This window comes from Protomyctophum bolini (assembly GCF_963924005.1).
Source record: "Protomyctophum bolini genome assembly, chromosome: 9".
Classification (NCBI taxonomy): Eukaryota; Metazoa; Chordata; class Actinopteri; order Myctophiformes; family Myctophidae; genus Protomyctophum; species Protomyctophum bolini.
Window position 1 is genome coordinate 40324167 of NC_137870.1, and position 25686 is coordinate 40349852.

Consider the following 25686-nt stretch of genomic DNA (forward strand, 5'->3'; position numbering starts at 1 on the left):
CACATAAATAATTAATCCGCCATACACACCAAGTAATTATTTCTCAGATATACAGACTGGCATGGACATAATTTATTAATCATTTCTCATGAAGTAGGCCTACAGCAGTGATACTCAACCTCAGGCCCGCGGGCCACATCAGGCCCGCGGGACCATTATGACTGGCCCACCAATGAAAATCTAAAAAAAAGAAGAAAAAAAGATCTGGAAAATGAAATAAAAATAAATAAATCTGAATGAAGTTATCTTTAATTACATTATTATAAGTAATACTATTAGAGTTGTACTATTACTCGAACGAAAATAAAAGCTTGGGGGGGGGGGAGAGATGCAATGCAAATGAAAGACATATACTGTGTATCCCTATTCCCTGACATAATTTTATAGCTAAACGGACAGAATTCTATTTTATTTGAATGATGAAACCCAGCTGCCATTAATAGTTGGAAATGGAAACGGAAATTGTAATTGCGGAAATTGCGGAAATGGAAATTGCGGAAATGCGGAAATGGTAATTGCGGAAATGGAAATTGAGGAAATTGCGGAAATGGAAATTGCGGAAATGGAAATTGCGGAAATTGTAATTGCGGAAATTGCGGAAATGGAAATTGCGGAAATGGTAATTGCGGAAATTGAGGAAATGGTGGAAATGGAAATTGCGGAAATTGCGGAAATGGAAATTGAGGAAATTGCGGAAATGGAAATTGCGGAAATGGTAATTGCGGAAATTGCTCTTCACTTATAGCTATCTATTTTCAGGTAGATTGTTTTATTTTACTCAGTCAGCCATATCACTACTCATTTTTTTTCATGAAAAAGGTCATAGCTGGGTAATCTATTTTCAGGCAAATTGTGTTTATTGTATTTTATTTTACTCAGCCATAACAATTTATTTTCTGTTAACCAACTTGCTGGCTGGCAGGCAGGCAGACAGCTACTCATAGACAGGCAGACAGACAGCTACTCATGGAGAATTGGACAGGCAGGCAGTCAGACAGCTACTCATAGACAGGCAGACAGACAGCTACTCATGGAGAATTGGACAGGCAGGCAGACAGCTACTCATGGACAATTGGACAGGCAGGAAGGCAGACAGCTACTCATAGACAGACAGACAGCTACTCATAGACAATTGGGCAGGCAGGCAGACAGCTACTCATAGAGACAGACAGCTACTCATGGACAATTGGACAGGCAGGAAGGCAGACAGCTACTCATAGACAGGCAGACAGACAGCTACTCATGGACAATTAGGCAGGCAGGCAGACAGCTACTCATAGACAGGCAGACAGACAGCTACTCATGGACAATTAGGCAGGCAGGCAGACAGCTACTCAGACAGGCAGACAGACAGCTACTCATGGACAATTGGACAGGCAGGCAGGCAGACAGACAGCTACTCATAGACAGGCAGGCAGACAGCTACTCATAGACAGGCAGACAGTAAGACAGCTACTCATTGACAGACAGACAAATAACTACTCATGGACAGACAGACAGACAGACAGGCAGGCAGGCAGGCAGGCAGGCAAAGAGCTACTCATGTTATGTTATGTTATTATAACAGCTACTCATGTTATGTGCAATAATTTGTGCAGTTATGGAAACAGCTCTTTGTGTTTATGCAAGAAAATGTAACACATTTATTTATTTACATATTGTGTGCATGCACATTGTACTTTGATACATTTTGCGAAAATAAAGCAATTGAAAGAGAGAAGTTATCAAGTATCATTAATGTCGTAATTTTATCTACTGGACCCTGGCCCCTTGCCATTTTTGTAATGTGGCCCACAGGTAAATCTATTTGAGTATCCCTGGCCTACAGTATTGTGACAAGACCATGTTAGAAAGAAATGGCTGTTTTTGCTGCAGCACTGCTTTCCCCAGCACAGCCAAGCTCTCCCCACTCTATATTTGCAAACGTACTTTCTTTTTAAACAATATATTTATTGCATTTTTTATTTATTTTTACAAACAGACAATACAACAAACAAAACAATACATAATACAGACAATACAATTACTTAAAATGAAAAACAAACAAAACAAAACAATAACATACAGTACGTACATAATAATAATAATAATGGCACTCGAATGGTAACAATAACAGAGTCAAACAACAAACAAGACCAAAAACAAACAGCTGCAGAGAATAAGATTAAACAATTTCCCCCATTAAATAAGATAAGTCATTAACCGTAATATATTGAATAAACTTTCCCCATATCTTATCAAACAACTCCTGTTTATTCTTTAAAGTATACGTGATTCTTTCCAGAGGAAGACACAATGATAACTCCCTAAACCACTGAGCAATACTGGGTTTGCCTATCTTTTTCCACGATAAGGCTATAGCCCTTTTGGCTTGTAGTAAACATAAATCCAGAAATCTTTGTTCGCTACTCTGAATCTTATGGCCAGGTGGGCAAAGAAAGACCTAATAGAAACAGTTTTGGGTCAAGCTCAATATCTATCGACAATATCTTCTGAATCTCCCTCCTCACTTTTTGCAAACGTACTTAAATCATTTCTGCATGTTTGGGGATGAAAGAGGGGGGAATTGAGCTCTAAATGGCCCCAGTTCCAGCTTGGGATCTACCAGGACTGATATGTTATTCTTAAAACGAATTCACTATGAACCAGGGGTCATTGCCATGCTGGCTTGTGGTGGACATTTATGTAAAAAATCAATTTTTGCCAAGGACTATACAAAATATGACCAGAAACACAAAGAGCTAGCCATGAATGACCATAACACGTCTAACTGTGTACAAATGTGTAGGCTACACTCAGACCTTTTGGGAACCGGTTCAGTTCAGAACCAGTTAAGTCTGTGAGCCAGGCCTCCAACGTTAATTATGAATTGACGGGGGAGTTTCCCCGGCCGGATGTAGCGTGTGGAAGGAACACAGTATTCCGACCAGTTCCTTTCCCCTCCATCAGGCTGGCCAGGGGGAGGTAGTTTAGAGACCAGGATTACTGCATGTGTTTTGTGAGGTTACCTACCCTACGGGACACGGAGAGAACATGCAAACTCCACACAGAAGGGTCCTTTTGCCAACCCCGCCTCGGGTATGGGCACTGATGATGCGGAGGAGAGAACACGCCCACAGCGTCCCAAACGGGAATCGAACCCAGGGCCTTCTAGCTGAGAGGAGACAGCACTACCGACTGTCCTACCGTGCCCCCTCCACTGTGCCTTGTGCGCATTACGCAATACGCACTGCATTAATGCGCCTCTTCTGTTGTAACGTATATGGACATGACAGCAGACAAAGCTGGGGGACTTGGATATAATGGGAATACTCAAATTAATATTTTTAATTATGCATTGTGCAACCGATCTGCAGAATCCACACGCTGGTCTGCAGATATAACTGCAGACATTGATGTGGTGGATATCTGTGTGCACACAAAAGCAAGCGTGTTAACGTAAAAGCTATTTGTTTTCATTAAATGAAAATGCAACTGCAACTTTGATGTTTTGTAAAAGAATATATAAAGAACCTACTAATTGAAGTATTAAGTATATGTATTTCTACATACACAGCTTGGTTCTTCTAGACTAAAATATAGGACACTGAAGAATACAACAAGGCACGTGGATATGGCACATTCTGAGTAGAACAGTAGTAGTTTAGCCAGTATATTAAATATAAACCTTTTCACGTCAAGGACCACCAACATTAATTTTAGAATGATTTTACTAGTACTTTGCTGGGTGTTTTATGGTATTGTTATATTTATGTAGGCCTATTGTCTTGAATGTATACGCATTAACCTGAGCAAAACAATTTCCCTTGTGGATAATAAAGACATCTAACTAGCATGTGGCATTCTTGTAGCCTCAGCAGTTAAAGTTCAGTAAAAAGCATGGCCAGATGATGACGTCTAGTTTTTACTCCTCGGCTGCTGGCCAGCGATTGATTCTAAATGGGGCTGCAGGCAAGACCCCACTGTCGCTGTAGATCGGACAGGCCTTGAAATCGCAGGGCCAGTCTGCCCATGCATACTGCAGGCCAGCGACATGCTCAGCAGGTTGACACATACTAGTGGACACCTGCACGACGGTTGGGTACCAGTGCACAATGGGAGCCGGAAGCCAGACAGACAGCTGTCCGCATGGAGCCCTCGCCACTGAGCAACAGATCTGTCGAAAAAAGGGAAGTCACTTTGTAGAATTCATATTAATAAATGTAGTCGGAGTCTAAATTGTACCCATTCTACATACTGTGAAATACATTTTCAATCAATCAAACACAGGACTGTTGTTGGTATGTCTAACCAAACACATGCACCTCTATATCTGCCATTTTTGAATAGTCAACGCAAAAATCTAAAATGACACAGATCATTATGGGCTAATTTAGCTTGTACTAGGTATACATGTACTGTATCGTTATAAATATGTTCACGTTCAAAACTCAATGAACTACCTAGAGTTACTCTTCCACTACGAGCATTACCTGAAAGATGTCTTTGGATGGGGTGACAGAGATTTTCTGGTTGAAGGTTATGTTAAGATATGCCTCGCTGGCCAAGATTTGCTCAGGGAAAGGCCCTTGGAATGCCACGTCCTTTTCCCCATAAGCCACTGCCCTTGCCCCCAACATCAGTCTGTAAGCCACATCCTGCTTGTCTCTGGGATGGATACTGGAATAGAAATGCATTGCATAATTATGTTCTTTTCTTCATTTGCAGGGCTTTGAAAACCAAACAATTAAATGAACAAAATATTCCTCCATAATAAAACAGTGTTTCTCAACCTTTTAGGGCCAGTGCCCCCAATCCAATATCAAGGACTCACCCCATGTCCCCACACCCGATTAAAATATAAACGTAACATCTCATCGATTTCACATTAAACTGGACTGTTAGTATGTGATTAATTATTGGCCCACTTCCCAGGGAGAGAAAAAAAAAGTACCGGTAATAAAGCAATAAGTAGAATTGTATATGGAGGTCAGGCCCCTCTCACAGGGCTGTCAAGGCCCCGTCATGTTACCGTTCCCTCTCACAGCCCTGTGACATTATACTGACCATGATACTGACATCGATACTGAAACAAGGGCAGTATCATGTCTGGATGAAATGAAGAAAATATAGAGACACACGGGGACTACAAATTTCACGGCCCCAAATGAGACAGCGGCCCCACTTCTGGTCTGTTTGAACGGTGTACTGCAGCTGTCAATGCAATCCCTATGAGAGATATCATAAAATACCCTTATTTCACTGGTTGATCACTGAGGCTGTAGCGATTTTTTTCGCGTTCTAATAAAGTGCCCCGTATGTTTGATTCATCTAAATATAAAACCCACAATGTACTATAATATACTTATACAATATAAGTTAAAGTGGGCGCACGCCGCACGGTATATATGTCACGGTCGTATCCCTTGAGGTTTTAAATACCCAGATATATTTGTTGTGTTTCTTTTCATTTGAGGAAAATTATCTAAACAGCATCTTGCAAGACTAATTATTAATACTCATCAGGAGAATTCACTAGGTATGAAAATGTCAGGATATAATGTCACTCCTCCATTTAGCTGGGTTATTTTCCCAACTATTCAGCCAAATAAAATTTTACGGTAAAACACACCGCCGGAGCTCCGAGGTAGGTAGAACATATTAGTAAGCCCGTGACATGTTCAAAATATAGACATGAATGAACAAAGTCAGTCGGGATCGGGATGCATGAGAATTCCACTCTTTCAAGTCGGCGCGCGTAGCCTCGTAAAGGCAGTGACGTCCCTTAAAAGCGTCAGGTTCTCTGTCTGCCATCTCCCCTCTGCTCCGTTAACATTATGGGTAACTCACAGGTGGTAAATTAAATGTGAAATACATCCTCTATTGAGAAACCACAATATATTTTATTCAAATCAATATAGTCTTCAGTTGATTTTGTTACATTTTAAAAGTAAGTGGGCTTGGTCTGCAGTACACCATTCTAACGGAGCAGAAGTGAGGACGCTGTCTCATTTGGGGGCATGAAATTTGTAGTCCTCGTGTGTCTCTATGCACTTGAATGTATTTAACTACCTTTCCCCAGGAGCACCTCAGCGCCCCTTTAAAAAATATTGCTATATACCCCGGTAGCTTAATACTTATAATGCTCTTACGTGCCATATGGAGATTTTTCATCTGGTAAGTCCATAGCCACAGCCATAAATGTCTTCTTCATCCGTGGATTGGGAGCAAAGCCGTAGTCTGCAGTCTGGTGCCAGCGGATGTTGGGAAAGCCTTCATCTGTGGAGCCTTTTACGAAGGTGGAGAGCTGTGGGAACAAAACAATGATTGGAACTAAGGAATTTTGAGAACTCTAGGCTGTGGGATGGTTGTCTTTGTGGAGGAACCGTTTCCATGACAGACTGACTACAGTAGGTAATAAAGCCTGATCGATGCCATATTTTTTGGTCCGATGCAGATTTGGGAGGGTCAAACTGACAAAATGTTTCAATCAATTTGAAAAAGTAAATATACAGATAAAGTCAACTTAATTTTATTTAACCACTTAAGAACTACTCAACATAATGTATTTTGAAAAACTTTGAAAACGTTCACCTATAATGACATGCCCATTGCCCAATATGGACACATTGAAAGTGGTGTAGTATTAGTGGGTAGAATTCAGATGACCAGGTGTGGAATGACAGACCAGTCTGTCGATGATGTTTAGTAATGATATTGATTTGCCATGCATATAAAGGTTACAACAAAGCAGTCTTAGGCAGACAATGCTCAAATCTTCTATGCATAGGTTATCACTATCAGGATACAATACGCCAATTTATTTCATCAAGGTGTATATATCTTTTCTCCTCTCATTCAAAGCCCCTCCATTAGTGCCCCGGTCCCCCCTTTCCCGTCCTCTTTACTACTGGAAGTGTGTACCTGACTGTGCTTATGTCCTTTTCATAGGACATAGGGGACAGAATGCACAGTTGTATTGGTACTCGCAGGACTAAATCGTTCCTCAGTGACTCTCCATATCAATTGTTTATCCGTTGGCCATTTGCTGACTCAAAGGACAAACAACTCTCCATCTGGCATTTTTCCTGGCTGGTTTCTCATCATCTACCAAACATACTCCAAACAACACGTATCAGGATACCTAAAACACTACTCTGAGTATACTTGAGTGTCTTTTCTGCAAACGTGTTTCATTCCTTCTAGTTATTTTTCTTCTACGATATTCTGGCCTGTCGCTGCTCCATTTGGTGCTTTGGGCTCTATAGAGGCCTTTATCTGCCTCTACAGTGGTTAAAAATTGGGAGACATCGGCTGCATAATTGCCTATCGATTTCGTCCAAAAAGTAAAATAATGGCCAATAGGTCTGCCTGGCCCTACCAGATAAAAGCTACTGTAATTTAAATTTGGTGGTGAATATCTCATTTTGAAACTCATCATTTTGAAATAAAACCAACCAACCTGGACAAAACCAAAGGGTAAGTCTGATGCCGTCTGTCCCCCTGAGCCTTCGTGGAAAGCCTTCCTCCAGTCATCAATCATGGCCGGAAAGGAACAGCTGTACTTCTCCTGATTATATTTTGTGTTGTCCTCACCTAAGGACACAGACTACATTAACCTTTATGTGAGGACAACATAGCAGGGCTATAAGCTCAGAACAAACAGATGGGGTTCAAACATACAGTATTGCCTGGTCTGTTTTGGTAGCTGATCTACCGGTACTTTCTATTTTGGCTCAATGGATGTCTCTCAGAACCAGTTTTTAGGGCATCATTTTAACAATCACTTTGAATTCCAATCAGTGACCAATAGAAATAATTATCCAAGGGACCCAGGGTCAATTTTAATAGTTTCTGAAATAAATGAATATACTCCATTAAAGGGATATTTCACTTTAAATGAAAACACTTCTGGGGTAATTTTAACGTCTACTCTGGATTTTGTGTTCACCTAATTAAAAAAAAAAGCTATTGAATTGGAGGGGAATGAAAATGGGAATTGAAGTTCAATGGGCTTGTATAGTAGGGGGCATGAATAATCTATGAATATCAAATATCTAAAGATTGAATCAAGCAAACGGGCCCAGAAAGATGTTTAAATGACCCCGTGAGCATTTTAAAATTAAATACCCTGAAAGGGTAATGCAGAATGCAGAAGATGGACTTGTATAATCTGTAGGCAGGTGGGAACGTGCTCTGCCAAGTGGACCAAGCCGTAATTGACATACAGTACCTTGGTACCAGATGGCACCCTTGAGAGTCATGTTGAGAAGTGGATGGACCATTGCATTCCATAGAACAGAGTTGTTCCTTTTAGGACTGAGATCATTTCATGGAAGACAACAACAACACAATTAAAAGGTGTGATTAATGTAAAGTAACCTTTCAAAGTCACCAAAGAAAAGCTATTCACAGGACATGGACACTGCAGAAATGTACACAAGCTCATAATGGTATACAGTAAATTGGTCCAAGGCACTTTACATAGATTGTGCATTACATTCACCCATTCATACGCACATTCATACACACGGCAGAAACCATGCAAGGCACCAACCAGCACATCAGGAGCAATTAGGGGTTCAGTGTCTTGCTCAAGGACACTTCGACACTAACTCTGGGGGAGCCCGTGTTCGAGCTGACAACCTTGCGGTTACCATCCAGCCACTCGAGCCAGTGTGATGTTCAGTTGTACTAATATTTATCAGTTTAATTGAAGAAATTGTCTTTTATTTTGAGGGCGGTCCTCAAAGCTAGTTATTAGCTAGCTATCATGGGAAACATTTCACCATCATTTTTCAACCGTATCTCCATTAATGTACTATAGGGTATTATATGAAGTGCATACAATAAATATAAGCTATACTGATCTACCTTTACTGTATCACTAAAGGAACCTGACCTACAGTTTCAGGCACCACTGACAAGTTTTAATAGTTCATGTTGCCCAATGCCCAATGTCTATAGAGGGTATGCGCATGCTTAAAGTGAATGGCACATCGAGTGGCAAAGCAACATGCAAAGTGAGTTTAACATTGTTTAATGCAATCAGATAGGACTTTTCTGTTTGGATGTATGGGCTGTCGAGGCCAGAAAGTCGTTTTTTTTTTTTTGCCACTTAGTAGGCGTTCCTGCATAACTTCCTGGTTTGATGATGATGTCACGCGCATACCCTCTATAGACAAGTGCAGCATTACACATACAGTACTGTACAGTATAAGCCAGAGTACACATAAAATACAGTACAATGATGGGAGGTGCAGGCAGCTGCCCTAGCCAAGTCAAAATATTCCAAGCCATAGAACATTGTGGGTGAAGCTACAGCAAAGCATTATGGATATTGCAGTATTGTTTGTGTTGGTTGATTTTCATTTGCACTTAATAAAAAAAATATATATAATACAATAAATAAAAGTAGATAATGGCATTATTTCAAGAAACATTTTAATTTATGGGGATTCTTTTTTACATTTTGGAATGCTCTTTCTTCATGTATTATTTGGTAGTAAACATTATTCCATTACATGTGGGGGAAAATGGCAACAAATGTAAACAAGAAATATTTTTGAGCAGCAGGATCTCCTTGGTGGTCAGTAGGAATGCACTGGGGACACTAGCTGGAGCATTCGCCCAATGTCATTTTGACTATGCATGATGCCAGGGTATTCTTAACCTCAAAGGCATCCCTTGATTCTCTTGTAGGTCTTTATGTGTGAATATAAAGGACCACAATGGAGACAAGCCCTCAGGGATTTCTGTTTTTATCCTTTTAGCATTATTGTATAACTCTACCTCTGTACAAACTCTTAAAAATAAATTATCCGAATCACTCAATCAATATGTACAGAATACAGATAATATAGTACTAGGGCGGCACAGCATGAATGTCATGCTACACAGGTTGGCTGAAGTGTAGCATTGCCATCTCCTTACCTGTCTTCAGCCTCCAGCAGTCCACACTGCTGCAGAGCTCTGGAAGATGACCATGCCTCTACAGGTGTGCCTCCCCAGCAGGACTCCACTAAACCCACTGGGTACTTCAGGGTGTCATACATGTAGCGGCCATACAACCAGCACACTGCAGAGAAGTGGAACAAATCTCCTGGAAAAATCTCTGCCCATCAATAAACATAATGTAAGACGGACAGACGGACGGACAGACAGACAGACAGACAGACAGACAAGACTAGGTTAAACAAATCACTATTACACTTTATCATATCATTGAATCCAAACATCCCCCCCCCCCAATTTAAAACATTACCAAAGAAACTGAACTGCTCATTTTATTGTACTCTTACTTGCTGTTGGCACAGACCATGGTAGTTCCACCCGAGCCAAGTCAGTCATTTCTGTTGTACTTAACTCCAAGGCAGCCTTAAAGAGCCGAACATGCGGGTACTTGACTGCCAGCACCAACTCCTCAGATGCATTGAAAATCTATTGGAATTAAAGGAACAAATGTCATTGTGAACTATGAATGCCAGAAGAGTTATCGTAGATTAATTATTATTCATTTAAATTTAACTTTCTCTTGATATTAAATTCAAAGTCAAACAAGCGACATGAAGGAACATATTATTCTGTAGTATCTGAATCTTGATTCAACTTCAATTATAACTCTAGCCCTTAATCACTGATACAGTACCAGCCTTTCAAGACCACATTTAAAACAAATTACACCCCTGTCCTTAGAAACAACTCCAAAGATTTTGAAGAGGTTTAATTCAGTTGTAGTCTCAACCACTGTCCTGTTTATGGGAAAATAGCAATTGTGTCTCCCAGATTGTGATTGGATTGACAGAGTCTAGGATGGAGGACCTGAATATTCTTCTGGTCTTGGGCAAAGACTTGTGACACGCCAAGCCCTATTTTACATCATACGGCTTCAAAATTCACAAGGCTGACTTTTGAGTCATAATAGGCTTGTTTTGGCATAAGTTTCCTCAAACTTGACCCCTTGTTTCATGCTGCATTGAGGTTCATAACCAACTCCCCCTATAGAGGACCCATCACTGTACTCTGTACGGTGTACGCCATAGTGGGTTGGTACTCTTAAACATCTCGCAGGTTACTACATATTATATTCTCACTTATAAAGCCATTCTTGGCAGTCTCCCACTTTACATTTGTTCTAAATTTGAGCTTGTCCAAAACTCTCTCAACCTCAGATCCCCCCCCCCCCCCACTCTCCAGCTCTTCCGTAAACAGAAAATAAGTTTCCAGGTGGGTTGTACATTTTCAACAAATCAGGAGAGAGTACCCATATCAGCTTCAATTTGATATCGCTCCAGTTTTTCTGCTCATTTCGGTGTGTCATCACTTGGTGTTAGGCCTACCTGATATGTTTCAAATGACATGTTGCTTTGACCTCCACAGAGCCAGACATCTCCAAACAAAACATCAGCCAGTGTGACTGTGGTGTCCTTAAGAGCTGCTGTCACATTGTAGGGACCCCCAGCTTCAACAGGGCAGAGGGTGAGTCGCCATATGCCTACATGTGTTGTGAATGCAATTAACCAGAAATACACTCATCAGCCAAAAGCAGTCATCATTTCCAACTATAGAGTTCAGCCATGTCATGAGGTTATTGAAACATACAGTAATACAGTACATGAAACAGGGTCTAATTAGCCTGCAACACAGGGGATTAGACTGGAATCCCGACTAACTTGCTCCAGACATTCTTTTGAGCAAGCAAAAGAAGAAAACAAGTCTGTCTGTATTCCAGGCTAGTTCTGGAATATCAACATTTGAAGTCAAGGTGATGGGAAGTCAAAGCACAACAATATTGTTTTAATATTATAGTCCTGACACTGCAATAAATGCTGCATTATCTTCTTGACCTGTCAAAAAGCACATTTTTAGCTACTGGTTTGAAACTAGACTTCGATTTCACAGGCCTGCATGAAATGTAACCATGACAGCATTATCAGCTGGTAAAACAAATATTAATATTAATCATGATGCAAATGACAAATAGTTTTCTCTTAATTGGTGTTTATAGCCGGGCTTTTTTGGAACCTCACCCTCTGCTGTGAGGTTCCAAACGGGCTAGTTTAAGATGGACTCATATGGGTTCCCTTCCCACAGTATTTTTGTTCTGCTAATCATTTAACGTTTTTTGATGTGCTGGTGTATGCTGAATACAATTGCAATACCCACATTGTATCAACCACTGAACATAAGTATTTGGTTCAACATTTTGCCGACATCGGCTTCTTGAATGGCAACACATCTGATGATAGGTGCTGCTCACTCACTGCTCACCTTTTGTCACCATGACTGGTGGGGGTTTCTGTGTCACCGGTCCTGACAGAGAGATGGTGACTTGGGCGCCATCAGGTCCATAGCCCCACAACACAGCTCTCTCTGGAGACCTTTGTAGCACCATGTGGTCTCCATAATAGGATGCAAAGCGCAGGATGCCACCTACAACACAAGGCATTTCTTTCTTATTGCCTCCTCCGTCAAACTGAAAGTCCTCCCTGCCCGTCTGTCCACCATGGGGTCAAGAGCTTTCAGCCGCTCTGCCCCTCACCTCTGGAACACCCCCCCCCCCCCTAGCCCCGCAAGCAGAACCCGAATGTAGTAAAGTTTCTGACACTTTGATTACTTTACACATTGGGACCTGTTTCACGCTGGGCTGCCGCCAGTTACGCACACACAAATACAATGTAAACACGTAAGGAGAAGTCGATCGGCGCGGTTTTACGCCATTTTTACCTGTCTTGGTTTACGAATGTGCGAACTATAAGTACCTTACATACCATACCGACACATCTCCTGTGTCGCGGAAGCCGTTAAGTATTTTTAATCCATGATTGATTAAAAATGTCGCTTCTTCTTACCTTGTTTATTGACACCTCATTGTACCGCCTATCTGGCTAGCTAGTGGTGCTACAGCTATGACGGAGCAGATCAGAGGCAGGGACGTAGCCCGCAAAGCCAACCGCACATCGGGAGGCGGTACAATAAACGGTAAATAAACAAGAAGAAATCAAAGCGCATTTTTAATCAAACATGGAATAAAAATACTTAACGGCTTCCGCGACACAGGAGATTTTATCAGAGGTATGTAAGGTACTTATAGTTCGCACATTCGTAAACGAACACAATAAAAAGCGTGGTAATAGCGCGCCGATCGAAGAAAGGTTGAGTTTGTTTATATCCGCGTTCCAACAATCGCATTGGAAAATCTTAGCATGACCAGGGACCCTACGTAAAGCGACAATCAAATTTCATAAAAGCTTTATGTAGGGTTTCGAGAGGGGCTACCCCCCCCCCCCCTGATATAAGAAACATGGACTCAATCACCTTATTTCAAACCCACCTAAAAAGTTTAGGCAGGCCTATGATTGATCTGTGTTTTCTGCTGCAAGCTGTGTTTTGTGTCAAGTTTGTCAACTGTTTTTAACTTGTTGTACGGCTTATAAATAAAATGTATTATTATTTTCAACATATATACATTTCAAGACAATGCCTGCCAAATTTCTTGTAATTTTTTAACACTCTAAACACACTAACACACTAAAATACAACAATATAATTAGTGTTTTTGCCCTAACAGGGCAACCAGACTATAGTAATTGTAACACTTTCTTTAGCTCTGGTCCGTAGCCTTCTACTGCTTCTAGCCTGCAGGGCAGAATCGTAGAAGCAGTAGAAGGCTATGGACCAGAGCTAAGGATCTGGTAGCCCCATATGTGCCCTCTCCCTACGCTCATTCTGTAGCTCCGAGATGAGGTCACACACTAGGCCCATCCCACGCGTTTCAGGAACGGCCTTCAACGGCACAAGCTTCCGCAGTATACATTTCTTATCCTTACCACACCATTAATCCAAAACGTGTATGGACCATGCACCTTTACACTAATTCATACATAGGAGCGGCGCAGAAAATCCCGCCGCTCCTATGTATGAAAGCCTTTACGTCCCGTCTTTTGTCAGTCCCTTCCATGTTTATCAAGGAAGTGTGCGTGTGCGCGTGCATGTCGAGTGAACTGAAGTCAGTTGGAAATTTTCGACCAGGGGAGGCGCCGGGGAGGCGCTAAAGCTTTTCAACTTCCTTGATAAACATGGAAGCGACTGACAAAAGACGGGACGTAAAGGCTTTCATACATAGGAGCGGCGGGATTTTCTGCGCCGCTCCTATGTATGAATTAGTGTAAAGGTGCATGGTCCATACACGTTTTGGATTAATGGTGTGGTAAGGATAAGAAATGTATACTGCGGAAGCTTGCGCCGTTGAAGGCCGTTCCTGAAACGCGTGGGATGGGCCTAGTGTGTGACCTCATCTCGGAGCTACAGAATGAGCGTAGGGAGAGGGCACATATGGGGCTAAGGATCTGGCAAAGAATCGCTATTAAACCGATCGACGCCCCAATAAGATGCTCTTGCCAGAGTTAGTACTCTAGATTAGAATGCCGAGTATATAGACCCAGGGCTAAATGCCGAAGAACAAACCGTGAGCATAATTACTGTATCCTACTTACCAGCGGCATAATAGCATGAAAAAAGCGTGTAAAATACACACGCATGTGTGCAGAGAGACATTGAGCCCACACTCGTTTAAAGTACACCGTACGTACAGTAAGTGTTCATGGTATTATAATTTCATCAATCACATCACGAGTTTAGCCATCATTAAGTCTGACAATCCAGTGGAATACTATTTACTTAAGTTGTGCCCGATCGGCTACTGCATGCACCCGCTGACGCTGTGCAGTGCCTTTTTCTTTTTGTTTCCGTCAACATGTTTTGAATGAGTACGGATCCTACGTTGGACAAACAGAGCTAGAATACTTTTCGGAACATGCAGCACCTAGCCTGGGCACCATTTCATTTCGGTATGAGCCGGATGATATGCTACGTCACGTTGTATGCAGCTTCCCAAACAGGATGTACCCAAAATAATCCCCCCTCCCCCGCGATCAAAATGTTAGTTCCCCCCATAGAGTATTGGTTCCCCCCCGACTTTACTCGCCAGTTGCCATTGTGCCGCACTCTCGCTACGCTATGTATTTTAAAATTCAACGAAACTAAAGTACGCCGCATCAGAAGCATATTAATTGGTAGGAACTAACATTTTGATCGCGGGGGAGGGGGGATTATTTTGGGTACATCCTGTTTGGGAAGCTACCTACAACGTGACGTAGGCATATCATCCGGTCCCGGACTTTTGGAACAGAGACCAGGCTTTCCTCCGAGGCGGTGGAAAGCCTGGTGATGCGAGGTTATGCAGCACCCAAGACGTCCCCTCAATCAGGAATCGCAATCTGAGATAGCCTCGGACCCCAGGTTTATTTATCTGCGAAAAGAAAATAATCTGATATGATTTATGAGAACCCATCGGCAAATAAACTAAGAAGAAACAACATATAAATACGGGGTAACAGGTATGGTCGCCCCTTTTCCAACACGCCCCAATAGTCTAGCAATAAACATAATTCATGTTGGTGATTATAAGGTAGCCTATTATCATATCATATCAAAAGAAACTTATATACAGTGAGGGGGGAAAAGGTGTGTGGGGGGGGGGGGATTCAGATTTCAGATTCAATTTTTGTTGAATATGTATGTGTTTGGTTCCAAAACACCCCAGAGAATGACCTGCAGGAAAGTGAAGGCTCGTTTGAGAAATATTAAGAACAATCAAAGCATTGATGTCCAGGCACTGTCAGATCAGTTACGAAACTTTTGGGAAATCGAATCTCTTGGAATCCACATGAAATAAATGCATTCTGAGAAGGAAGACATGGCAGTGTATATACCAAACCATGCCTATTCCCACTATGGCTGAGGAAGAAATGTCACTTGACAGTTTTCAAATCAGCCTCATGGTGGCGCTACAACAGGCCACAGAAACGGCCCACAGAAACAAATGCAACAGGGTTGACAGAACAGTTCATGGGCACCTGACCTAAGGATACAACACATGGCACATCTTCCACACAAACTGCCTCAAAAAGCAGTATTTGGCAAGTAGTTTGGCTTTGCTCTTTGTCATGCTATTGTTAGGCCACTAGTCGTGGTGGTCTCTTTATGTACATGTCCCAGCTGGGTCTAAATTATTGTCCCTTGATAGCCTATAGTAACTATAGTCCTATACCCTGTTATAACTAAGAGGTAGAAGATTCCAGTAGGTTATTATTTTTAACACAATAATTTGTATTATAGTATAGGAGGCTTTCTCTAAATATTTCCAGACTGCAGTCTGTAATGATAATTCCATTCTTGGAAGCCAAAAGTGACTATATCTATCAGCCCTGAAACTAATTTAATTATCACGGATGGCTTTGGTCACCCACTCACTTTAGAAACTGAACCAGAACCACAGCACAATTGCAATAATTTATTTGTTTGAATTTTACAAAGTCAGTCAAATACTTAATCACATAAATAATTAGAATGTGACAGCATGCATATAATTGAATTCAGTGGCATGACTCCAAACGGTGTTTGTGAAATAGATTTCCCTACTCCAAGGGGAACATTGAATTACAGCTGTTTTGCAATTGTACAGTACATGCATTTAAAAAAAAAAAAAAAAAATGCTGTTCAGAAGAGTCCCTACTAGTATATATGGCTGTATTTGTCATTTGATAAAATGTTAACTAAAAACACAACTAAACACTACTCTGAACATCAGTATCTCCCATTGTATACCCACAAGTTCAAAACTTGTTTATCTTGTCTTTCCTTGTTTTATATTATGTTTTTGTGCTCATACATAAAATGTCCATGCATATGTATTCTGTTGTTGCTGCTGTTTCTGTTTCTGTTTATTTGTAAAAAAAAATGGTAAAGGTTGAAAATTGAAACAATACACAATTTGTACAACCTGGCCCCCTTGCCCCCTCATATGAAAAGTGTGTGTTTTTATTTTACTATAGAGCAGTGCCCATGGGAGCCTGCGCAGGAGCCCGGGCAGAGGACTTTTGTGGCGGTTCTGGATAACCGTGGGCGACTGCACTTATCGTGATGTCAGAAGTGATGATCCCCTTTTATACCCATATATGGAGTTCTTTGTCAGGCATGCCCAAATATGTAGTGCAGATGTCAGAATGATGTCAGAAGTTGGTGGGACAAGGTGACTCCAGACTCCATATTTGGGCATGCCTAAATACGGAGTCTGGAGTCACCTTGTGATGTCAGCTCTGGCCCGGGAAGAGGCCTTTAGTGCGGTTTTGGACAACCGTGGGTCCGACCGACACGACACTGGGCACTGCAGTGCACTCCCTGTGGGGGTGTGGAACGCGTGTGTTGAATTTGAAATAGGTGGGGCGAACGGTTCTCGTCGAGTTACACATGGATTACAGACGTACACACACAGAGATTTGGTGCATTTATAGTTAGTTTTTTTTTTTTTTTTTAATTCCTTTTTCTTCTTTTGAATGTGTGATGTGAAGGAATGTGTTGCTATTGTCTTCCGTGAGGTGATAATGGATGGCTGTGAGCCATATAGTTTTGTGTGTGTGTGTGTGTGTGTGTGTGTGTGTGTGTGTGTGTGTGTGTGTGGCACATACACAGTCTAGAGGCCTTCAACATCTTCTGCCTCCAAAGGATCCTGGGTTTGACCTAGGCAGACAGGGTGCCTAGGCCATATTGAAATATGCCTTATATTTATGACCGGACCAACACACCAAGCATCACAGCGCTCCTTGGCCAAAAACATGCAACGACAACGATGGACTGTGTGTGTGTGTGTGTGTGTGTGTGTGTGTGTGTGTGTGTGTGAGAGTGCGTGCGTGCGTGCGTGCGTGCGTGCGTGCGTGCGTGCGTGCGTGAGAGAGAGTGCGCACACATCTCCCACAGAGAGAGAGAGAGTACTGATCAGATCTGTAATTTACTTCTGGTGGACCATGCCAACCATAACAAACTGAAACTATGACACTGCATTTCTGTATGAGTAATGTTACAACATTACCACCAGCACATTTCAGAAGCAAAACCAGTACTCACATTAGATGGCAGAAATTGGTTTGAAAATGGCCATCCCCCCTCTAGTGAGCTGTGGAATGGGCTGTGGTCTATTCCATCACATTTTACAGCTAATTTCACACAGCGAAACGAGAGATGCAAATGTGTTTGTGGTTTCAGGCATGAACTGAGATTTATGGCCGTTGCCTGCATGGGTCCCTCACAGGTTCCATAAAAAAACGGGTCCAACTTCATGTGATAAATCCTACAAATTAGTGTCTCCCTTCAAATCACTCAGCGGCTATTACTGTAGAATAGATGCACGAGGGGAAGCAGAGTAAAAGCCTGATTTTTGCTTTGTCGTATGACAGTGTCGCATTCTGAAAATTGCCAATCTACAAGCTCACGAGTTCACAACGTCATGAGTTATTTTACAGACTTTTGTAGATATTTTGGCATGGGCTATTTATATGATGGAGCATGAATTAGGTATTAACATATACTGTCCTATACATAGCCAAACAAGGTAAATAATATGTGGGCAGAGAAAGGCGCTTGCAAGATTTACAGTGGAATTGAATCTATACAGTACAGTCTACAGGCAATATGTGTTCTACTTGATGCAGTTATATTCTGCATCAATCATGCATGGCTACTGCAGACATGTCTTTCTTGAATGTAGAATCAAATCAGAATGCTGTGGAACAAAAATCGAATGTCTCTCAAACAAATGACCAGATAATTCCATATAGCCTAAAATGTACAGTTTGTTTAATTTATGCAAGCAACTGGGAGAAGTGCAAAAGAAGCAATATTTCAATAACCGTTTACACATGCACACACACGGCACGCACACGCATAACCTTTTTCTTTCTTTCGACAACCACCTCCACTGGTTTGTATGAATGATTACTTATAAATGTATTGGGCAGATTTACTCATCCTATTTCTTCTAAAGCAAAAATCATAATAATTGATGAGCCAGGTATGCTCATTTATAAAACTGACGGTCCCCTGGAATTGTTCCTCCCGGGGCGTGCGTCAATGTGGTCTTCTTTTTATGATCTAATGGCTTGCCGTTGGAATGAACCAGGCCCTTAATAACGGTACGCCAACTCCATTTGCATTTTGCTTTGTGGTCATTTTCACGTCGTCCCTCTGGCTATCCACATTATTTTATGATATTACAAGGAGCATTGCCTGCCCTTTTACACTTCTGTTCTTCAGTGGAACTCGGGTAAAATACATAAATCAGAATGAAGAACGTACCTCTCATCACTGCAATTTCTTGGCAGAGATAGCAAACTATTGACCATAATTCACATGGCGGCCATTTACTCATATACACCACACTCAGGGTATTGGGAAACGATCCTCTCTGACAGGGTGGGGTTCTCACATTACGTATCGTATGATCAAAACAGCAACCGTGTGAATAAGGTAAATTCCTTGACCTGATATGACATTTCACTCAAAAGCTATCACTGCTATTGAAGATTGTATCACTGTCTGTCCAAATGTCTGTCCTCTATTTTAAGGACAGCTAGCCCACCAACTAGCCCTTTTTCAGATGCAGTTTCTTTACCAGTTGAGCATTAGAGAGAGACAAAAAGGTTGTGTGTGTGTGTGTGTGTGTGTGTGTGTGTGTTGATTGATTGATTGATTTTTTAATTTCACAGTACGTAGAATGGGTACATTTCTAACGAAAGCACAGGTCAATACAAAAACTGTTACTCTGGAGTCTGGACACACCATGATTAAGCACTCACACTTGTTTACAACAGGGTCCAGCATTTTCAATTAATCAGAACATTTAGAGACGTACAAATATACACTTCTATAAAAACAGGAAATCATCATAAAGAAAGTAAAAAAGGGAACTAAACATGTACAGTATGGGGGAAAGGGGGTGTGGGGGGGAAACATTATTTTTTACGGGGGCCAGTTTCGAATTGCAGCCGTCCGTAGGTTCTCTTTGAGAGTGGTTTTGAAGGAGTCAAGGGATTCACATGTCTTAATGGCTGTTGGTGGGGCGTTCGAGGAGGAGCGTTGTGCGTGCGTGCGTGTGTGTAGTACTAGTAAGTGTGTGCGGGTGAGTGTTTTCATGTTTGCATGTGCATGCTTGTGTAAGAACTGATGACACTATCATACAGGTATTCAAATGCTTCCAGTATCAATACTAGTGGTACCACCTCAGGCAATGTTTTTTCAAGTAGCCTATTGTTGTTGAAAGGTGACATATGTTTCATTACGAGTGATTTTGTGCCATCTGCTTTTCAAGTTAGGGTACTTTAGAGGCTTTAATTAAACAGTGATGGGGCTTTATTCAATTTATTATTAATGCCCTGATTAATGCTGACACAGTTTTGTACTACAGCAAGCAATAATACACCCTCAAGTGAATTAGGAAACAAAATCTAATTTATATTGATGATTGATGATTCCAGTAGGCCTATATCATATTTTAGAATATAAGCAGTATACTGGGGAGTGGGGATATATTGTGATGTACAAAAGCCTCCCTTGTAGAAGTCTGAATTGGTTTTTTTTAGCATGTTTAGGGCTCACAGTGCTACTACAGTACTTCTACACGTTTCCCTCCATCCTCACAAGGTAATTCGAGATGTGCTGTGTTTTCAGCAATCACCGGTTTTACAGTTTAGTTTTTTCTGTAGTTGACTGAGAGCCTTTGTGTTTTGCATTAAATCAATTTGTTCCACTGTATATTCATTGTGATTTTTGAGAAAGTGGTTCTAGTCTGCATTGCATAGTCATTTGTCATAGATGTATTTGATCGAATAAGAAATCTATGACAGTCTTGATTCGAGGCTAAAAGTCTGCAGTAGCCTATGAAGCATAAACACAAACGGGACTGTTTCAGTGTATGCTATATTGTTACAGGGTGCTGGCTATGCCTTACACCAGCAGGTGGCACTGTCGTGACAGTGAAATAAGTTAAAAACCAGTCCTCTTCTACACTGCCCACAGCCCTCCTATCCTTTTACCATTTTATCATGATTATTAGTGAGGACCTATTATATGAAGATAGGTTGAAAAGTGGTGAAGTGGTCCTTTAAAGAGTTTTGGAGTGCAATAAACTAAAGTTCACAAATTGAATTTGATTCATTTAGATATTAGGGTTATGGTTAGGGTTAGGGTTGGGTGTTTAGGAGTGGGTTATTGAAGTTATCTTAAGCTCCTCTGAGACGATGAGACACAGAGTTCACAAGATAAAAATGTGTCGACTTCGTTCGTCTTTTTTCACTGACAAAAATGTAATAAAAACTAAGCAGTGATGACTTCATCCTTCATCTGCCTTTGCAATGCAGTACAGCGCAGTGGAATATTATTAGTATCGCAACACAAGGCTATAGTGATGACTAAAACTATGACTAAATATATTGGCAATTCTGTCAACAAATACATTTAGATGAAAATGTTAGGGAGGGCTCACAAAATAATGGCAAATAAATGACAAAAACTAAATGGAATTTGATTCAAAAGACTGACTAAAACTATATCAAAATGTGCTGTCAAAATGATCACGGGACACATATACCATTTCCATTTCCTATCGAACACTTTCTTTATCCACCTCAGTTCCAGACAGACATACAGACATGCATGCACAAATACACAGTGTTCCTTTTGATATTCAAGTAGGCTATACTCAATTTGCTGCAAGTGTTTAAGAGGGGCATGGGGACACACTGTCTTATTTACAGTTGCCTGCATGAGTTCATAAACACCATATATGAGAATACTCAAGCAGGGGGTATGCTAATATTAACCCATAGATATATGATGCATTTAAACACCCTCTTTCCGTTTGCTTTGATTTTGTTATTATGTCAGTTGTAATATTTGAGATATCCCGATAAACCTGCGTCAACAGTGTTTTGTGGCATAATCCTCTTGCGTTTTCATCAGAGTTGTAACGCGGGTCACTGCCTAGTGATATTGTTTCGCACACCATATCAAGATGTCCTCACCCAGGCACCCGCCCAGCTGGGGATGATCAGTTCCCAGCTTATATGCAAGCAGCCTGCATTACCCACGGATCACCTCTTGACAACAGCCCCTTTAAAGCTGGCGGGTTTGAAACTATGCCTAGTCAAGCCAACGTCTATTTGTGGAGTGCTCAAAAAACAGGGATAAAAAACAAAACAACTATAATGTATGCTTAACATACAACACGTGCTCCTTCAGAGTACAACACAAATACAACACTAGGTGATACATAAAGATACATGCAACAGGGGTGGAGAACATAAACAAGATATTGTATGCAAGGGAGAATTAGGACATGTGACATTTATAGGGAGCGGTGTCAGTACCTTGTGTCTGTAGCCTGGTGTCAGTATCCTGGTGTCAGTAGCCTATCCTGGTGTCAGTATCCTGGTGTCAGTGTCCAGCTGGTGTCAGTATCCTGGTGTCAGTATCACGGTGCCTGTATCCTGGGTGTCAGTACCGTGTCTGTATCCTGGTGTCAGTATATCAGTGTCAGTATCCTGGGTGTCAGTATCCTGGGTGTCAGTATCCTGGTGTCCTCATACTTACTGGTGTCAGTATCCTGGTGTCCTCCTCATACTTACTGGTGTCAGTATCCTGGGTGTCAGTACCGGTATCCTGGTGTCCATACTCACTGCCTCATGGTGTCAGTATGTGCTGGTGCCTGTGAAGTACAGGAGAGTCAGCTCTGTGTATATTTCTGCATTCAGTCTCAAGCCATAGTGCTTGTCCAAGTAATCAATACCTGTAATTTGCATCAAAATACTTATGCTGTATTTCACCCTGCATATCCCTGATGACTGCATGTGTTTTTTTTCCGCTAACAGCCATGATTAATTTATCATCATTGTATTTATTTGTGGGGGGATGAATGAGTCACTCAGCAACCTTTGTGGTTTGCAGCTTGTCACTGAATATCAAGTGTAATGCTTAATTGGGTCGTCCACTCACAGTTAACAGTCTCTGTATTGAGTTTGTGCTTAAAATGTACAGTAATTCTACAAACTGTTAATAAATATTTCAATCAATCAATCACGCCAGGCTTACAGTATACTATACTGTATGGTAGCTGAATGACAATCACCTGTGTTTTCCACTCATTTTAAATTCAGCATCAATTATGTGTGCGGGTGAAAAGAGATTTCAGTGAATCATTAGTAATCATGTAGCCATTCTACCGTATTGACCTGTCAGCAGTATTGACGATCTGCAGCGTATGGTGAAAATAAAATAGTATTTTGTGCACACAGCCTCCCGGTCCCAATATGCCACTCGCCCACTCCTGCGCCTGCATGTGGAGCCCTGCGATCAGCAGCAATAATTTCTCCAGACGCTAACCCTCGATGAAATGAAGGAAATAAACGTCCAAGCATGGCAAAAGGTCATTGCAGCAGGTGAAATTAGTTGTGTATTCCAATTTTACCGTGGACCTCAGCTCCTTTTAAGAGACAGGCAGGGTCACACACTGCTATTCTCACACAATAAAAATTATCAAGGGGTTTCAGGAGCAATTTCCTTCCAATTCAGTCAGGCCTGCTGAGGTGTTCTACTGTACAGTACAGGCCTATACCTAAAAGAGAGAGAGGAAAAGAAAGAAAATATAAACTACACTTTTGCAGGAACTTCTCAACACCTAATGGTGGAAAAAGTACTCAATTATTTTACTTAAGTAAAAGTACAAAAGTATCAGCGTCAAAATGTAACTGTAACTAAAGTTTTCAAATACCGGTAATTGCACTGGCGTAAAAGTAAACATTGGCTCTGACATGTATAGTAGAAGTAAAAGTACTGGGAATTGGAGTATAATTACAAATACCTCAAAACTGTACTTAAGTACAGTACTTAAGTAAATGTACTTAGTACTTACTTTCCACCACTGTTAATAACATTAACATTAAATTACTCTCTATACTGCCTCTCCCTGGTCAGCCTGATGGAGAGGAAAGGAACTGTTTGGAATAATGTGTTCCTTCCACGTGCTACGTCCAACCGGGGAAACTCTCCCCCCTGTCAGGTGTTAAGAAGCGGCCTACTCACTACTCATACATTGAAGGAAGCATGAGCTCAGTTTTGGGCTCTCCCCAGGTTGGCAGAGAGACAAGCGCAGGCACAGCTGAGCTTCCATGGGCGGCCAAAACCCGCTCGTGGCCGGCGTCTCTTCCTGGTTTTTAAGACAGCTGGTGGATGGAAATGAAGCTCCACCCATGCCAAGGGGGCAAGCTTTTCCGGGAATCCGGCCGACGCGGCATTGTGCCGCGTGGGCGGAGCTTCATTTCCATCCACAAGCTGCCTAAAAACCCGGAAGAGACGCCGGCTACGAGCGGCTTTTGTCCGCGCATGGAATCCTAAGGTGTGCTTACACCCAGTGTGAGACAGTATAGCGCCCAGGGTTACAGCTTAAGAAAACGGTTGAAAAATTGGATAAAAATTCAAGTAAAAAAAAAGAAGAAGGTAACTGCCTTTAAAGTGAGGTAAACTGGAAATGCAGTACTCAAATCTCTCAAGACGCCAGCCTGTGTCTAAAAATATATTGAAAAAAATAAAAGCCAAAGAAGGTTACGTGAATGTCTTCTAATTTTGTGGAAGATGCACTCATTTAGCTTTTAAAAAAAACAGTGAAGTACATGCACGCGGTTCGTCGGTTCTGTGTGAAGTGATATGGGAAAATGTGAAGAAGAGGAGGGGGAGGCAGGGGGTAAGGAGGATTCAAATTTTGTAAGCGCTGTCTGAGGGAAGGAGATTGAACTACATAAGCAATGTGCATGAATCCATATCACCACTCACATTCTACAAAGCTCCAGCTGGTCGTAATCAACGGCGTGCGTGCAGCTAGGATTATATCTGAGTTTTGCTAAAGATTCTTTATTACCATATTTCATCATGCATTCTTGTCGTTGTGCATAGTTACAAAAAAAAGCAATCAAATCTAACACTCCATGTCCATGGATGGGAAACTCCATCTGTGTACTTGTGATTTAATAATTTATCTGGTTGATAGGACCTGCAGTCTGGGGTAAATTAGTTAGATTAGAGCATAATACACATTTCCCATGGATGCAGACAGAAATAAACAGTGCCCATATTCTTCATACACAATACATTTTAATATGAATCTGGTATAGCTGATATGACTTGCGTCTCATCTTAATAAAACACCCTTTGCACTACTGTGGTATCTGGTTTTTACCATTGTACACCAACTACACCAAACTCGAGAGCAGGAGAGAATTGGAGACACGGCACGACGCAGATGAGATGTTCCGATGTTTTTTTCAGAGTACACAGCAGCAAAGCACACAGCATAGGCTCACGCAGGGGCCTGCTGGCCACAGGTAGTGACCAGCCCCTACTGACCAAGTTACATTGAAATCTAACTGGTTTATAAAGAATCAGAATAAACATTTCCTCCATACAGTGGCCTGTGCCCACCCCCCTGGAAGGTAGAATTGGGATCACTGTAGCCCTTTGATCCACTGTCAGGAACTGAACTCAGAACAAAAGGTAGTCTATTAAACGGGAGGCGGCCTTTTTGGGGGTCCCCTGAGAAGATCTCAGATCGACACCAATGTGGTGACGACAGGATGAACACACATTACTTATGAAATAATGATGTAGAATTACTGGTTCCCAGATATTACACTACAAAACAAATATTTGTTTTATTCTCTTCGCCATACCACAAGGTGAATAAAACCTGGGCTTACAATCTAGTGATTTCACAGTCTGAGCTTGCCAACATACTCCTCGCTTCTGTGCAACACTGAAGAGGCTAGC

General features: G+C 41.6%; 1 protein-coding gene and 1 long non-coding RNA gene across 3 annotated transcripts; both read right to left on the reverse strand.

The window, feature by feature from the left end:
- Positions 1-57: 57 nt before the first annotated feature.
- On the reverse strand, positions 58-1931 carry LOC308320732. The gene is made up of 2 exons (XR_013964556.1): positions 1823-1931; positions 58-99 (listed from the first exon to the last, which is right to left on the reverse strand). It is a non-coding gene; the product is annotated as an uncharacterized lncRNA (long non-coding RNA).
- A 32-nt stretch (positions 1932-1963) lies between these two features.
- siae (sialic acid acetylesterase) lies at positions 1964-14673 on the reverse strand. 2 transcript variants are annotated; one of them, XM_080772509.1, is made up of 10 exons: positions 14475-14673; positions 12250-12411; positions 11319-11473; positions 10281-10419; positions 9913-10081; positions 8213-8298; positions 7442-7575; positions 6132-6286; positions 4473-4659; positions 1964-4156 (listed from the first exon to the last, which is right to left on the reverse strand). In XM_080772509.1, exons 1-10 carry the CDS (start codon positions 14533-14535, stop codon positions 3905-3907), a joined length of 1500 nt encoding a protein of 499 aa, XP_080628635.1. In that variant the 5' UTR covers positions 14536-14673; the 3' UTR covers positions 1964-3904. The 2 variants fall into 2 exon arrangements, with proteins under 2 accessions (XP_080628635.1, XP_080628634.1); XM_080772508.1 differs by having other exon boundaries at positions 9913-10093.
- Between the last annotated feature and the right edge of the window lie 11013 nt (positions 14674-25686).